The 17,630-nt window shown below is 43.5% G+C and overlaps 2 protein-coding genes across 2 annotated transcripts in view; one reads left to right on the plus strand and one right to left on the minus strand.

The window, feature by feature from the left end:
- RNF222 (ring finger protein 222) overlaps positions 1-17,630 on the minus strand; it is a 77,858-nt gene that overhangs the window by 38,798 nt on the left and 21,430 nt on the right. The window lies entirely within an intron of this gene.
- Positions 14,150-16,281, plus strand: LOC149322057 (uncharacterized protein F54H12.2-like). Its single transcript, XM_089522596.1, has 2 exons — positions 14,150-14,435; positions 15,131-16,281. The coding sequence occupies exons 1-2, from the start codon at positions 14,150-14,152 to the stop codon at positions 16,279-16,281; spliced, it is 1,437 nt and encodes a 478-aa protein (XP_089378722.1).

Genomic DNA, 17,630 nt, shown 5'->3' on the forward strand with positions numbered 1-17,630 from the left:
GGCTGTCTGGGTAGAAATCCTGCTTCTGACCATCTGGTGGAAGCATCAGGCAGCTTATGTAGATATAGGGATTGTGGGGTGCAAATTAGGCCATCCCTTTGGGATCAAAAGTAGTCACTTTTCACCATTCCCAATTATTTTCTGCAATCCAAGTAAAGGTGCTATAGATTATAGGCCAGATTATGAGAACTGTCTGAGTAAAGTTTAGGCTATGATTTTGCAGAGGAGATCTCTAGGCACACTGAACCTCTGGCTGTAGTCTAATTATCTGAAATTTCCCAAGGCAAAATGTATAACTATCTGCCTCAGAACTACAATAGTCTTTAACATTCCAATAGTTTATAAAGTGGTGGAGACTACCATCCGTGTAAAGTATTTAAAAAAGGCTGCCAAGAGAAATAAAACTATTATTATTATTATTATTATTATTTTACTTTATTTATATAGTGCTGTAGATTTACACAGCACTATACATACAATCAATAAAATCGATAAAAATGAAACCTGCCAAAGGCATACATTCTACAGGATAATAACAAAATACATATAAAACAACAGATAATAATACAAGACAAAATTAGATAAAATAAGCAGGCAACAAGTTAAAAACATCAAATATCAAATATCAAGTCCAATATGAGATAACAATTAGAAAAACAATCATGCAATGCCTGGGAATGCTTCCCTGATCAAGATGGTCTTCAACTCAGTTTTGAAACTGATTAAAGAAGTGATGACCCGTGTTCGTGGGGGAAAGAAGTTCCAGGAGTGAGGGGCAGCAAGTGAGAAGGAACAAATCCAGGACAGCGCAGTGGAAATCCTAGGCTGGGACAGCAGACCTTGACTACCAGAATGGAGGGTACAAGTGGGAATGTGAGGAGAAAGAAGTTCAGATAAATAAGGAGGGGCCAGCCCATGCAGGGCTTTAAAAGTCAACAACAGAGGCTTATACTGAATGCGGAAGGAGAAGGGGAGCCAGGGTAAGGGATGATAATAGAGGAGAAACATGGTCAGAGTGAAGAGCGGATGTAATAATGCGTGCAGCTGAATGCTGGACAGAAATTAAAGGACGGAGGTGAGAGAGAGGAAGCCCTGCCAGAAGGAGGTTACAATAATCTAGTTGTGAGATGACCAGAGCGTGGACCAGAGTCTTGGCAGTAGAAGCTGAGAGAAATGGACAGATTTTAGCAATATTGTAGAGAAAGAATCTACAGGCTTTGGCTGTGGCCTGGATTTGGGGATACACGACAGAGAATAAAAAATGAAACCAAGACTGTGGGCTTCCTGGACCAGTCGAATAGAGATATATTCAACAGAAACAGAAAAGGAGTATTGAAGGGTGGACTTAGGTGGAAAGACAAGAACCTCCATCTTGGACATGTTGAGCTTCAAGTGCCGATGGCACATCCACTGAGAAATGGCTGTAAGACAATATGAAACTTGCTGTTCAAGCCCCAGAGAAAGGTCAGGGGGGAAAGATACAGCTGAGTGTCATCGGCGTACAGATAATAGGAAAAACCAAAAGAACTGATATGTTTTCCTAGGGACAATGTGTAAAGAGAGAAAAGCAGGGGACCCAAAACCGAGCCCTGGGGAATTCTAACAGATAAGGGAACAGAGGACGAAGTCTGACCACTCGTGACCACTGCAAAAGATCTATTGGACAAATAAGATTTAAACCAATCAAGACAGAGTCCGAGAACCTGAGGTCAGAAAGTATATCAACTAGGAGACAGTGATCCACGGTGTTGAAGGCTGCAGACAAATCAAGAAGAACAAGAACAGAGTAAAGGCCATTTGCCTTGGCCTGCAAAAGATCGTTCAAGATCTTTATGAGGGCCTTCTCTGTAGAATGCTGTGGGCAGAAACCAGACTGAAAGAGATCTAGAATGGAGTTGGCTTTGAGAAACTCAAGACAGCGCGAATAAACAATCCGTTCCAAGACCTTAGAGAGAAAAGGAAGAAGAAAAATTGGGCGATAGCTAGACAAAGAAAAGGGGCGAAGAGAAGGTTTTTTCAGAACTGGGAAACAAGAGCATGTTTGAAGACTGAAGGAAAGGAGCCAGTAGAGAGAGAGAGAGAGAGATCAAAGAGATAGAGAATCAAGGGCAGAAGAGAGGGGGCTATAGAGATTAGAAGACGAGAAGGAATTGGATCAAGAGAACAAGTTGCAGGTTTGGAAGAGGTCAGCAAGGCAAAGAGTTCATCCAAAGAAACAGGGGGAAACACAGAATTTTTTTTAGCCAAAGGTGATAGCAGATTAGCAGTAGATGAAAAATGTGGAGGGACTATCTCAGAGCGAATAGTGGTAACATTTGTGATGAAATAGTTAGCGTTAGCGAAATCATTAGGAGAGAATAATGAAGAGACAGGGGGAGAGGAAGATTTTAGCAAAGTGTTGAAGGTGGAGAACAAATGCTGCAGGCACCTCTCATAGGCACAAATCAATGATTTATATTAATTCTGTTTTGCCATGGACAGGGCATGCGAAAAGGAAGAAAGAACTAGTAATGAATAAAATCAGGGCAAAAGGGCATATGGATAGTGACAGTGCTCAGGGAGCTCAATCCTGGGTGTGAATGTGAAAGTCCTGTGCCATGTCTGCATAAAGTTTGTAAGTTGATATCCCAGAACATCATGAAGCAGATTGCTTTAACCTGACCCTATGGATAATACTAAACATGTATAAATACTTGTATACCTACACACAGAAATGTGACACACTCTTGCTGACCAAAACACAGCCTCCTAAAGAGAAAAAAATTGGGGAAAGTCATAATTACCAATTCAGTTATTTAATCACTCAAGATTTGGGATTCCTAGGCCCAACAAGAAAGACTAGAGTCTCTTTTGCACCATGCAATTACATCACCATGATTCCACTTGAACAGTCAAAGCTGCATTCCGTGGAATACTGGGGTTTGTAGTTTGGTCAGAGGTACCAGAGGAGTTTCCTAGATGAGAATTTTAAAGGCTCCTCCCTAAAGTGCCAAGCCCAGAGGATATTGCTAATGCAGGTAGAGTAGAAGCATAGCACTATAACTGTGTGGTGTGAAAGTGACCTAGCTGTCTTCCACCATTCTCTGGCTTCACTGATGCTTATAGTTTACTCCCAGGTCTATACAGCTTATGTGTATTGTGTGCCTTCAAGTTTTTTTGTTTTTTTTTTTTTTTTTTTTACAACCCCAAGGTAAGATAATCATGGGTTTTTCTTGGCAAGATTTGTTCAAAGGAGATTTGCCATTGCCTTACCCTGAGGCTGAGAGCATGTGACTTGCTCAAAGGTCACCCCGAGGGTTTCATGGTTGAGTGGGAATTGAAGCCTGGTCTCCAGAGTCATAGTCCCACACTCAAACCATTATGCCATGCTGTTTCTCAATATACCTTGAGTCTTCCTTATCTGGAATACTGAAATGCAAAATATTCCAAAGACCAAAACATTTTTCCATGGGTGGATGAGATATAACTATCTTTGCCTTCTGATAGTTCAGTGTACACTACCTTTGTTTCATGCACAAATTCATTAAAAACACTGTCTAAAATTACCCTCACACTATGTGTATAAGCTATATATGAAACATAAATAAATTTTGTGTTTAGATATGGGGCCCTTCTCCATGATATGTTACTATATAAGCACATGCAAATACAGGTATTCCAAAATAATTTTTAAAAAAATCTGAAATCCAAAACACTTCTGGTGCTAAACATTTTGGATCAAGGATTGCTGTTGTTGTTAGCTGCCCTCAGTCAGCTTCTACTCATGGTGACCCTGTGTATGAGACACCTCCAAGACCTGGCTACTCAATCTGTATTTGCATGAATAAGGCAGGTGGGAATGTTGTAAAGGAGGAGGAATTTCTGGCGAGATTCTGGGCAAAGAAAGGAGCAGGTAGAGACAAGGTTTAACCCTTTGTGGAGACAGAGCTCTTCCAAAACATGTTGCTGCTTAAAGCAGACAAGTGTTTCCTCCCACTTATTCAATGTACAGAAATTGACAGGACTGGCAGTTGAATCTTACTCTAGCACTGGCAGTGGGGCAGTAACTCCTGAAGGAAATAGACTAGTTTATAGGATGCAGAGCAGAAAACAAGGCACACAGACTGCCCTCCAGCACCATGCTGCTGCACCCGGCCACTGCCCAGAACCTGTCACGTGAAGCAATCACATCTCTGCTAAATGGGAAGGCCAGCCCTGCTTGGAAAGAACTCCATTGTGAGGAAACCACATTTAGATAGGCCAAAGTCAACATTTCTTTAGGCTTCAGAGAAGTAGCAACATCAAAGCATTTCTTTGGGCTTCAGAGGAGTAGTACCCCATCACTACCACCATTTGAAAACAAGAACTCTTGCAAGCATGCAATTCCTGCTTTACTGAATCAGCCTGGGTGATCTCAGGGGCCATTCAGATTACCTTTTACCCTGGTTCAGAAACCGGATTAACCACAGGAAGTTCTTATTGGCCTTGATTCTTCCACAAGCGAAATCGAGGCTTTCATACCCGTTCAGGGGCAAATGCCCCTTGGCGCGGGTCTTTTGAAAGCAGAATTTAACCTCTTTTGAGAAAAATCAGGTCCAACAAATATGAACTTGGCCCCGGTCATGATCGAGGGATTTAGGTCAGAGGGAGGGCAGAGGGCGAAACATGTCTCCCCTTCATCAGGGTGGAGGAGGAGGAGGAGGGAGCCAGAGGAAGGGTGCCATGGAGGGCAGAATCAGGGCGAAGGAGGAGGAAGAGGGGGAAGGATCAGGACGAAGGGTCAAGTTCAGGGAAGGGAATTAGGTCACAGGGAGGGCAGAGAAAGGAATATGCCTTCCTCTCGCAGGCAGCTTTCTCTCTCTCTCTCTTTTGGTATTTTTATTTTTGCAGACTATGCAAATACTTTTTCGACAGGGTGATACATATAGATAGAATGTGTCTGCTTGTGATACATTTCCCTTTCGTTTGCTTGCTCCCAGCAGGGCACCTCACTTTGCATGAGGATTTTTTTTTTAAAAAAAGTGTGTGTAATATGCAAATGCTACAATGTGAATGTTACAAATGTTTTCCTTTCAATTTGGCAAATTGATACAATGTGTAAATGCTTTTTCTACATATGTATATGTGTACATTCTAGGGTTCCAAGGAGGGAAAACAAAGCAAGAGGATGGCATTCTGGGGTGAGGAATTATTATTATTGTTGTTGTTGCTGTTATTGTGATGGGAACAGGATGGTATGGCATGGTGGGGGGGGGGAGGCAAGGGCTGTAGCATTTGGCTGGAAGCGAAGGGGAAGCTAGAGGCTAGGAGGCTGTGGAAACCCATGACTTTGCAAGAGCTTTGGCACTGAGCTTAAAGCGAAGGGAAGGGAAGAGGTTCCAAAGAGGAGGAAATGCTGGGCTGGAAGCAAAGGGGAAGCCAGAGGCTGGCATTCAGAGGGAAGGCTGTGGAAACTCCTGATTTTGGGGGAGTCACACTCTCTCAGCCTCAGGGTAAAGGCAATGGCAAATCTCCTCGGAACCATCTTGCCAAGAAAACCCCAGGATGGAGTCGTTTTAGGGTTGCCATAATCTGTAATGACCCAAATACACATAACACACACACACACACACACACACACCTGGAGGTTTTTAAATTTGACAGAATATGTGTACACTGCTGCCACTTTGGAAGGGGAAAAGCATACATTCCATTGGCCAATGGCTGTAGCATACATCACCTTTGACGAAAGCAGAAGTGAGTTTGATTGACAGCAAAGGAGCCTTCATTTTAAACTGGTACCGCAAATGTGAACTTCAGAGGGGTAAATTACCCCGATCAAGGTAAAGGGTAGTGAGCACTTGTTTCCAGGGAGATTTGAGATGGGAGGACCCAGATCTGCCCAGTTCCATCCAGGGCAAATGGGCGAGTGGGAATGGGGCCTGAGTGGAAATGTCTGGTTTAGTAAGGAAAGAAGCTTAGGAAGATTATGGCTGGTCAGAGGTGGATCAGCTCTCTGTATTGTGGAGGTGTGGGAAATGAGAAGAAAAGGATGAGCCAGGTTTTGGCTTTTTTGATTTCTCATTCTTCCCACCCATCCTTCTACTCCCTCCTCTCATTGCTAATCTAGGAAGTCTCCTATTTGAGTACTTAGAGAAAGGTGGTGGGGCTGAGAGAAGGCCTCCGAAAGCAGGGCTTTGTAACTAGCACTAAAGAAAAGAAAACAGCCTGCTTTGGATTCTTCTTTTTCTTCTTCCCCTCCTTCACCCCCTCCAATAAAATGACAAGAGAATTGCTAATGCATGCATTGGCAACAAGCCCTCTCCCCCTGACACCCAGCATGTGCATTCCATCAGCAGGCAAAGCAGGTTACGGGGTTAATTTCCTTTCATAATCTAGAGCTACGTGCCAACTCAGCAGCACCTCAGCAGTGATGCTCAGGGTGTAAATAAGGAGCCAGGGAAGAAGTAGAATGGAAGCATTATCCATCTCTCTTTCCGCCCACCTTCTCTTGCTGCTAGATTCTCTTTCTCTCCAGGCATCACTCTCTTTCTGCATGTAGGCACATGGAATTTTTTTCAGTATGTCCAATAAACCTAATTTCTTCCCCCAAGATTTAAGTGGTGTTATCCCTGATTATATATCCAGGAGAGGTAATTCCTATTTAACTTGGTAGCCAATTGAACCCTGATGGGAACTCTTCCAGCAGCTCCAGCTCTTTAACTCGCAGGAGAACATTGGATTATTCCTCCTGTTTGTGGAGAAGTCACCTGAGCACGATGTACCCCTTAGAAGCCCTACTAACATGTCTATCTTCCTACCATGATAGGCACATATGCTCTTTCATACCTGTGTGTGCATTCAACATGATACCATGACACCCTTGTCAGCTCATTGTATCAATTTTATTAATTAGTTGCATTTATATCTTTTTCTTCAGTGAGCTCAAGCAAGCATACATGGTTCTCCTTTTTTGTTGTTTCTGACTTATGGTGACCCTACGGTGAACCTATCACAGGGTTGTCTGGGGCTGAGAATGTGTGACTCGCCCAAGTCACACGGTGGGTTTTTATGGCTGAGCAAGGAATTGAACCCTGGTCTCCAGGGTCATAGTCCAATGCACAAACCACTATGCCATGCTGGCTCTCATGGTTCTCTTATCTCACCCCATTTTATCCTCATAACAACACTGTGAGATAGGCCAGGCTGAGGAAGAGCAGCCAGCCTGAAGGCACCCAGTGTGTTTAATGTTTAGGTGGGGACTAGGACTTGAATTCTACCCAGTGCTAGTCTAACCACTACACCACACTGATATGTCCTCCCTCCCTAGTAAATAAATATCCTCAACTATATAGACAACATAAATGTACATAGATAAAGAGTATATGGAACTGGCTTGATCTTTAAGTACAGTATAAGAAAATACCACCACCACCCTCTGCCCTTTTCAGTTCAGAACAGCCTTATATTTAAGCATTAGTCCAGCAGCTATGTAGAATCATAGAATTGTAGAGTTGGAAGAGACCACAAGGGCCATCCAGTCCAACCCCCTGCCATGCAGGAACTCTCAATCAAAGCATCCCCGACAGATGGCCATCTAACCTCTGTTTAAAGACCTCCAAGGAAGGAGACTCCACTACACTCTGAAGGAGTGTGTTCCACTGTCAAACGTAAGATGAAGATGAGTACTGTTATGCTGGACATAGATGTTTTTCCTCTAACAGACCACTTAGTTTTTGTGCTGAACACAAAGGGTCACTCCATCCTCCCTCTGCCAGCCTGTTCATTTGCTTGCATAGATTTCCATGTACCTATCTCTCTGTTACTGCATGAATATAAGACCAGTAAACATTTATGAGCAAATCACTTTGTGAGGGCTTATTTATAAGGCTGGTTTGGGCCAAGTCACAAAGTAGGTGAAATAATAGTGGGTAAGTGTCTGATGGTGAGAGTATGTAGACTTTTGAGATTCATACAGCTCTTTTTTGGGGAATTATTGGAATTGTACAGAAACTTTTCAACAAAGCTGCTAACAAACAATGTGTTCTAAATGTAGACATTTTGAACAGACAGAAATGCTTACACAGAAAGACAGATCCTAACTAGAAAAGGCAAACTGAGCTCCTCAAGTATCACATAGGACCCATACTGGCATGGTAGAGAATTGCTGCCAGTCAGTGCAGGGAAAACTGGTCTTGATGTACCACCAATGTGACTTGACACCAGCTTCTTCCGGAATCTGGATTGTCACTGAATCAGTGGTGTCACTAGGGTTGGCATCACCCAGTGCAGTGACTCCTGTTGTCACACCCACCCACTGACCTTCTACCATACCACACCATACAGAATCCTTAATAATGTTTTTGTACTGTTACTCATAAACCGTAATTCCCATTTATCACTAAATGTAATGGTAATAGCTGTGACATAAACAACTAGCAAAATTTAAATTATACCTTTAAATCACAATCTCATACACATAGCCTAAATATATTTACATGTAATTTCATGCAGCTAAATTAAAAATTTGGTAAGATGTGATGTTTGTAAAGAAAAATTTAAAAAAATCAAATTTATTTATTTATTTATTTATTTATTTTATTAAAATTTAGGGTGCTTTTTTTAAACTGCTGCCTCTCCTTTCTCCTCCCACTGAGCCTCTCACCCACTTACACTGAGGACCTTATCACAAACACTTTTGCCCCCGATCTGGGCATGGGCAAGGGATGCGCTTGGCCAAGTAAAAATGCATTTTATCACATACTGTACCATACTTTCCTCAAGGCGTCCCCATGCCATCGCCCGGCACTAAGCCATCCCCAATTCGGGCTCAGGCGTGTGAATTTTGAAAGACGGAAGCTTTCTTGCTGAGCAAAATCATGTGGCTGAGCCCTGATCGGGAATGGCTTAGTGCCAGACGATGGCATGGGGCCATCTTCAGAAGATGCCAGCCACAGATGCAGGCAAAACATCAGGAATAAACTCTCCTAGAACATGGCCATATAACCTGAAAAAAACACAAAAAACTATGGATGCTGGCCATGAAACCCTTCAACTTCACAAGGTACTGAATCTTCAGCATTTTAAAAGGGCGCAGGCAAATGCCACAGCCTGTATAATAAACAGATTTTGGGGAGCTGTGGTATCATCCCTACCTTAGAGTTTCACCTGGTGAGATCCGTACTCTCTGCACCCCATAGTGACACCCCTGCATAGAATAATTATTTATATGATTAAATCCAGTCTACCGGCACCTCATCAGTTCAGTGGGAGCTGCAATCTATAATGCATTTCTTTCCTGTGGTACTGTCTCACAAAGCATAAGTGCACATGAAACCTACAAAGCTAAAGCAGTTTCAAATAAGTATAATAGCTGTGCTCTCCCTCCAACCTGTTCCACTGAGTACGCTGGGATTTGTAGTCTAACGAGGATTGTGTGAGTTCTATTTTTTATTGCACTATTCTTCTGAGAAGAAACTCATACTGTCCAGATTAATCCTCTGCTGTCCCACTTTTTCATCTGCTTTTAAAATGTCATAGGCCCCATACAGACTGCCCAAACAGAGCTGCTTCGGGTCACTTTGGAGGTATGCTGTTTCAATGATGCATGTGTCCTAAGAGTCCAGAAGCTGCACCAAAGCTACACTCCAGTCATTAGCACTGAATCGTGACATTGGTGCAGTTTCCGGACTCTTAGGACGCATGGATCATTTAAACAGCATACCTCCAAAGTGACCCGAAGCAGCTTTATTTTGGCCTGTCTGTATGGGGCCTTAGTTTCTTTCGCCCTTTGTTCTCAGCTTATTTCAATTGCTGCAAAATAAGTTCATGGTACAAAAATAGTTGGCACTCAATTAACTTCAGCAGGGGAAGGGGGCAGAATCTTTCCCTTCCCAGTAGGCTCAAGCAGAAGCAAACTACTTGCAGCTTCTCTTAGCTTGTGTGTTCGTCCTCATTAACTTTTACCTTTTCAACCACACTCTGATGTTGCTTGGCCATACATGTCTCAGTTTTCATCTGTGAAATGTTGGGAGTTTACAGTTAAACCACTTTAGACTATTACTGATAAGCATTCACTATGGATGGTGATCACTAAACCTATTGCTCATCCCATTTGTCTTACATTAGACCAGTGGTTCTCAACCTTCCTAATGCCGTGACCCTTTAATACAGTTCCTCATGTTGTGGTGACCCCCAACCATACAATTATTTTCATTGCCACATACAAATATGTGTTTTCCGATGGTCTTAGGTGACCCCTGTGAAAGGGTCATTCGACCCCCAAAGGGGTCCTGACCCACAGGTTGGGAACCACTGAATTAGATCATTTGCAATGATAAATTACTGTTTGGGGAGTTACTTTTTTGGATTAAAGCCACTATCCTCCAGGGAATTGTTGGAATAGTAGTACAAATGTAACATTTCCAAGTTTGTTGATACAGTATATGAGAGTGGGGACCATATCCAGAGAGAAGGGCTCAGATGTAAGAAAACACAAAGGCCATCAGACAGCAAAAGAACACTGGAAAAGGCAAAACCTTGGAGTATATCTTTCAGCAGACTTTATCTTTCAGAAGAAAATTGCAAAGTCCCAGCATTGAGCAGTTCCTAGTGTAGATATTGCCACTTTTGTCCTTGTCCAAAGACCCGCCAATAAGTTTACCTCTGTGCAACCAAGAGGGTGCTCCCCTCAGTTTGATTGCTCACATCAGATTCTACAAAAGCACCAGGCCTCTTTCGGTTCCTGAGCTGAGGATTCGGCTGAGTCAACTTTTCCCATTGTGACATCCCCTGGACTGCAACCTACATTGTTCACAGCCATCAAAACCACTAATCAGGATGGCTGAGGATGAGAGCTGCTCTTGTCCAACACATTTGGGTCCCTAGCAGATCTATAGCACATCTGACTAACCCAGCTGCACCTACTGGAGGCTTGTCTTGGCTTGCTGGCCCCCAGTGCTGCAAAGAACAGTCCTGTGTTCTCAATCTCCGTCTCTCTCAAAAGAAAATTGTTACCCAGCAACAGGGAGGCTCATCTCTCTGGCAAAATCCCACGATCATTCCTATAGGGCAATTTGCATGTGAAAAGTGATCTTCCCGCCCCTCCATTGATGGCATATGAATGGCTTTGAATCCATGAGGAAGGGGGTGCATTAAAAAAAAAAAAACAGTGTCTGGGAACTGGCACAGTGTGAGCCTGAGCTAGCCCATTCTTATTGGCTTTCATGAGCCAGCAACACTCCTGCCATATGGTGGCACAGGAACTGCACCAAAGGGTACAATTAAGTGTTTGTGGGTTTTTCCTTTATGCCAGTGCTTCAGAGAGATATGTAATGGCTTCCTCTCTCTTGTGGTCACACACACAGGCCTTGCATCCAAGTGGCCCTAAGCCAGGAGCATTGAGTAGTCTGCATCCTTCCTTTCCCACTGGAAACCACTGGCTAAAAACAGAGGCAGATTGCTATGGCAGAAGCAGAGTGTGCTAGTAGTATATAGGGGTAGCTCCTGTCAAAAAATGATTGATGACCCTTAAGCCCCGCCCCCTTGAATGATTTATGACCCTTTGGCCCCGCCCCTGACCACGCCCCCTTGAATGATTTATGACCCTTTGGCCCCCGCCCCTGACCACGCCCCCTTGAATGATTGATGATCATTTGGCCCCGCCCATGAATACTCCCGCCAAAAATGATTAATGACCCTTTAGCCCCGCCCCTGACCATGCCCCAAGAATGATTTATGACCCTTTGGCCCCGCCCTTGATCCCTCCCCTGACCCAGGGGTTCCCATTCACCCCCGCCCTTGAGATCACGTGACCCCCTGACCAATGGTTTGATCTCAGGAGAGCCACGTGGGCCGCGCTAGCCAACCAGTAGGCTGGCTGAAGAGAGCTCTAGCCCGTATCGAGAAGCGGCCATTCTATGCATGCCCAGACACGTTCTGCGCCGGCAACATGGAGACGCCGAGCACCCCACAGCGTTTGGCTAGACCTTCTACAAGCCGGAGAATCAAACCCACCAGAATACCATCCTGGCCAAACTACCACGGGTCTGCGGGCTTTAGTGACCCTCCCGGAGCGTTGAATATTTGGCCTAGAAAGGAATCCAAAGAGCCCGAAAAGACACCCAACATTATGGATTTCATTTACGATTCCTCAGAACTCGAGTGTGATTGCGGTTGCAATTTAAAATCCGTTCTCCAGAAGAAGGAGAAGAAGGACGTACCCGACACTCCACAGAGCCCTGACGAACCGGATGGCGCAGTACTTTCAAAACCCGCCGCTCAGATGGAAGAGGCCATGGAAGCGGGAGACCGTGACCCACCACAGCCTTCCCATGCGGAAGAAACTATGAATGAAAGCGTGGATTCCGGCTACTACAGTTTAACGGTAAGTTAATAAAATCTTAAAAAAAAAAAAAAAAAAAAAAAAAAAAAAAAAAAAGTTAGTGGACTGGTTATCATTTGGGAGACAAGTGTGTTGTCTGCTAAAAGAATAAAACGTTTCTTATTTCTCTTTATTGGCTTAGGATGAAGACCTACAAGCAGACGGTGCTGAGAACCAGGCTGGAAAGAGTCTACAGCCCCTAAATGTTTCCCCCATCCCTAAGGTGTAGATATGTTTCTAATCTTTCCACCAATAAAATGTTGTTTGTATTACATGAGTGTGTTCATACTTACCTTAGAGTTGAAAATGGGAGGGCATGAAAAAATTCTGGGTGATATATATTATTCTCCAGGGAGAACTGGGAGCTTTGGGGGTGTGAATGCCCTACTTCATGAAGCCAAAATACAGAACAAAAATCTTAAAAGAGAGGAGGTGTCCCAATGGCTTTCTGGCCAAGATGCCTATACGCTACACAGACCTGCAAAAATGCATTTTAAAAGAAACAAGACGATTGTATCTAATGTGGATTCTCAATGGCAGGCTGATCTGGTTGATATGCAACAGTTTTCTAAGTATAACAGAGGTTACAAGTACATTTTAACAGTAATAGATATCCTGTCTAAATTTGCCTGGGCTTTAGCTTTAAAGGACAAAACCGGTAAAGAAGTGGCCGCTGCTTTTAACGCTATTTTTAGCCAAAGCGGCAGAAAGCCTGTCAAATTACAAACGGATCGTGGCCGTGAATTTCTAAACAAATCTGTGAATAGCCTATTGAAACATCATGGGATTCATCATTTTGTCACTAATAATGAAGTCAAAGCAGGGGTTGTGGAACGATTTAATAGAACATTAAAAACAAAAATGTGGAGGTATTTCACAGCAAAAAATACCTTTAGCTATATTGACATGCTTCCCCTGTTTCTAAAAAGTTATAACCAGAGTTTTCATCGAACAATCAAAGCAAGGCCTGCAGACGTCAATGATTCTAATGCTCTTGCTGTGTGGAAAACAGTATATGGGGCCCCTATCAAAACAGAAAAGGAGCATCCGCTCCTTAGAAAAGGAGACCATGTGAGGGTTTCTAAAAGCAAGGGCATATTTGCCAAAGGATATGAACAGAATTTCACCACAGAAGTATTTATTATTGACCAGGTCATCCTAACTGCAAAGAGACCTGTGTACCTGCTGAAAGATTATCTTGAGGAGCCTGTCGTTGGAAGCTTTTACCCTGAAGAGTTACAAAAGGTGAATGTCAAAGAGGATCAAGCCTACAGGATTGAAAAAATACTAGACGCTAAAGGCCGGGGTAGGAGAAAACAATACCTAGTGAAATGGTTAGGCTGGCCTAGCAAATTCAACAGTTGGGTGCTTGCTTCTGAAGTTGGTGAACCTGTGTAGAGGTGGGGAAAAATGGGAGAGAGTGGGTTTTATATCTTGCTCCCTAGTAATAGCAGCGCATCCGTATTTCCACAGAACACAATTTCGTGCTTTACTATCTCTTTAGCAAGAGCCCTGGAACTTCCCGGGGAGTGGGAAGTAGGGCTCGCTGAGATACAGTACCCGCACACTTGGAATAATCTCAATACTAATACACCTTTTGAAATTGCCAATGAGACCAAGAAATGGTCCTTCATTCTGCAACGGGGGTATTATTCTGAGCTCCCTGTACTTCTTGAAGTTATGAATAACCTGATATCAAGAGGTCCTGACCCCCCTGAAGCGCTTCTTCACTATGACCGTGTGACCGGAAAGGTTAGGCTAAAAACAAATGGGCCATACACAATCCAGGCTGGAGGGAGACTAGCTAACATGTTAGGATTAGTACCCAACCGTCATACCAAAACTCCCCCCTTCAAAGCAGACATCACGGCTGGTTTCAACACCTTATATGTGTACACCGATATAGTGGAGCATCAGATCGTGGGAGACTTCTATGTCCCGCTGTTGCGCTGCATCCCTGTACGTGGACAGAGCGACGAATGTGTCAATATTGTTTATGATAAGCCTCACTACATCCCTGTAAGTAAGCATCACATTGACACCATCACCATCGAGATAAAGTCAGACCAGAACAAAAAAGTGCCATTTCGCTCGGGTAAGGTGCTTGTGAAACTACATTTCCGCCCCAGGAGAATACTGAAGCTTTAAAGATGGTATTTGTGAAAACATATGGCGACCCTGCCCTTTATAGAGATTATTACAGGGTCCAAGCCGGTAACGGTCTTCCAGGGTACCATGGAACCCCTGTAATGTACGGATCTGGGCTTGGTGGGATTTTCAGAAGCCTTTTCAGAAAAGCAGGTCCACTTTTGAAAAGAGGTCTGAACATAATGAAACCCCACGTTAAAACAGCCATGCAGAATATTGCTACAGATGTGGTCGGTGAAGTTACTCAGGCAGTTATGAATAAAATGAAACCCACAACTCCACAAGAAGGCTCAGGCCTGATGTATCTTCAAAGAAGGCATCGTCAAAAAAGAAAAGCATCACGGGTGAGGTTAACAGGTCCTCCCCGAGCCCTTAAAAGAAAACGTGTAAGCAGAAAGAAAACTCAGAAGCGGAGAGCTGTAAGGAAGAGGAGGAGTCGGCCTCGCGCACGGTCTAAGAGAGATATATTTTAAACTAAAACCATGGCTTTTATCCACAGCGGATCTGAAGAATGCACAAAATCTGAATTAGACCTGTTTACTATTGGACCTACACAGACAAGTATCGAGAAAAGTTTGTATATTGAGGTGCCCCCCTTGACGGCTCTGACAGAATCTGCGCCGCTAGATTTTTTCATTGCAGGAAATGGTGAAGATTATATGGATCTCAATAATACGCTCTTATATCTAACCTGTAAGATTACTAAGGATGATAATACAAACATTCCTGCAACTGCCGAAGTTGGATTGGTGAACTATCCTATAGCCTCCATTTTTAGTCAGCTGGATGTGGTTTTGGGCGATAGGCTGATCAGCCAGAGCAATAACTGTTACCCTTACCGTGCTTTCATAGAATCTGTGCTGAACTACAGTGAAGACACTCTAGCCACCCAATTCTCTACAGGGTTGTTCTATAAAGATACCGCTGGAGAGCATGAATCGGCAGATCTGGAGGGGAATAATCACGGCTTTATTGAACGAGCAAACCTGACACGTGGAAGCAGAAAACTAGATCTGCTGGGACATCTCCACACAGACCTATTTTTTCAGGAGAAACTGCTTCTAAATGGGGTGGATGTAAAAATCAAACTCACACGCAACAAAGATCCTTTCTGCTTAATGACCGACGATGCAGACAGCAGTTACAAACTGCAAATTTTATCAGCGTCCCTTTTTGTGAAGAAGGTGAGAGTGTCACCGGGAGTACGGCTAGGGCATGCAGAAGCTCTGCTGACATGCAACGCCAAATACCCTGTGGACCGTGTAAGCATGAAAGTGTTTAGTATCCCGAGAGGCAGCCGTGTCACCAACCAGGAGAATCTCTTTTTGGGTCAATTACCCAAGCAGGTGATTATAGGCTTGGTGGACAACGACGCCTTCAGTGGAACTTACAACAAGAACCCCTTTAACTTTAAGCATTACGACATCAATTTTGCTGCGCTGTATTTGGATGGAGAGCAGAACCCCACAAAGCCATTTCAACCCAACTTTGAAGATGGAAACTGTGTCAGGGAATACATGAGTTTGGTGCAGACAGCAGGCAAGCATATGAAAGACCGATCTCTTTTAATCAACCGTGACGAATATGCAAGAGGTTACACGCTTTTTGCATTTGACCTTACCCCAGACCAAGAAGGCGGAGATCATTATTCATTGATCAAAACCGGCAACCTGAGGGCTGAATTCCGGTTCGCCAAACCTCTGCCCACTACCGTGAACATGATCGTATATGGTGTTTTTGACAATGTGATAGAGATAAATCACAGGAGAAACGTCTTGTATGATTATATGTAACATGGACAGCGTGCAATTAACCCGCATCCTTTCTTCAAATCTTTATACTCGAAAGCCGTTCTATGGAGTCTTCCCGTGTGACATGCTCCCTAGAGAGAAGCTGATACAAAGACCTGTTTGTCTAGTCATCAACACTCACCCCCACAATCTCCCTGGAGAACACTGGTTGGCTATCTACTTAACAGAAGAAAATACCGGTGAATTTTTTGACTCCTACGGACACCCTCCCGACCACCCGCTCTTTCCTAAAACCATCGTTAAATTTTTAAGAAAAAACGCCAGCAAAACTATGTTTCAGCCCAGAGCAGTGCAAGCCTCAGACTCTGTGGTGTGTGGTTATCACTGTGTGTTTTTCCTTCAGCATCGCTGTAAAGGCCTGACTTTTAAAAATATTCAAGAATTATATTCTCACGACCTGCAAAGCAATGATGAAATGGTGGTTGAACATGTAAAAACAAAGAGGAACATGCCAAGGCTTGTCTCATACATGCCCAGACTTGTCCCAAACATGTTTCAACCAGCCCAAGGATGTATAACCTGCAACGCTTTTCATAAACGTTCTTGTCAATAAATAGATCCTCTAGGAAGGATTTTAAAGAATTTTTCTTGTTTGTGTTTTTCTTTTAACTAAAATAAAAACATAGACTTAAGTGATAATTTTAACTTATTTATTTCTCTTTATGAAAAAGCATCAGGAGAATCATAAATGGAGCCATTTAGCTGTACTAGACTGTCTCTGTTTTCTCAAAGCCCTGCGGGAGGTCTTGGGGGTGTGAAACAGCACCGGAGTGGCGTCATTGGGGTTCTTTAGATTGTCCAAAAATTCTCTGTTGGCATGGTGCCCAACCACAGACGTTGGGACATTGAGCTCTGCCATGGCCCTCATGAAAACATCCCAGCCTTTTGGAACATGTTTGGCTGGTAAAGCATGGGTCTGAGTGATCCCCTTGACTAAATCCAGCATATTGGACCCAGCCACAGGTTCCCCTTTATAGACAAAGGATCCTTTGTCATTCCATGAAGAAATACTCTTGTGTTGCTTCATTTTGGTTAACAACACCCTTGCTGCATTCTTGTATCTAGCAGGCAGGCTTTCCAGGATTTCTTGAAACAGGGGCTCAGAGGAGTTGGTCAACCCGTTTTCAGGGTGCTGCTGCATTTCAGGCAGAATTAGATTTATATTTTCTTTCTCTGCTTCCTTCTGTCTGACATGAGTCAAATACCTTTGAAGCAAACTGTCATATTGTTTTGCTTTTTCATACTCTGTTAAGTCAGTCCTTTGAAGAATCCTCTGCATCTCAGCATCCAGGGTATATATGGCCTTAGTTCTGATATTTTCATCCTTAGGA

The sequence above is a fragment of the Sceloporus occidentalis genome, unplaced genomic scaffold, assembly GCF_023333645.1.
Source record: "Sceloporus occidentalis isolate IW3139 unplaced genomic scaffold, rSceOcc1.0.p SCAF_1, whole genome shotgun sequence".
Lineage (NCBI taxonomy): Eukaryota > Metazoa > Chordata > Lepidosauria > Squamata > Phrynosomatidae > Sceloporus > Sceloporus occidentalis.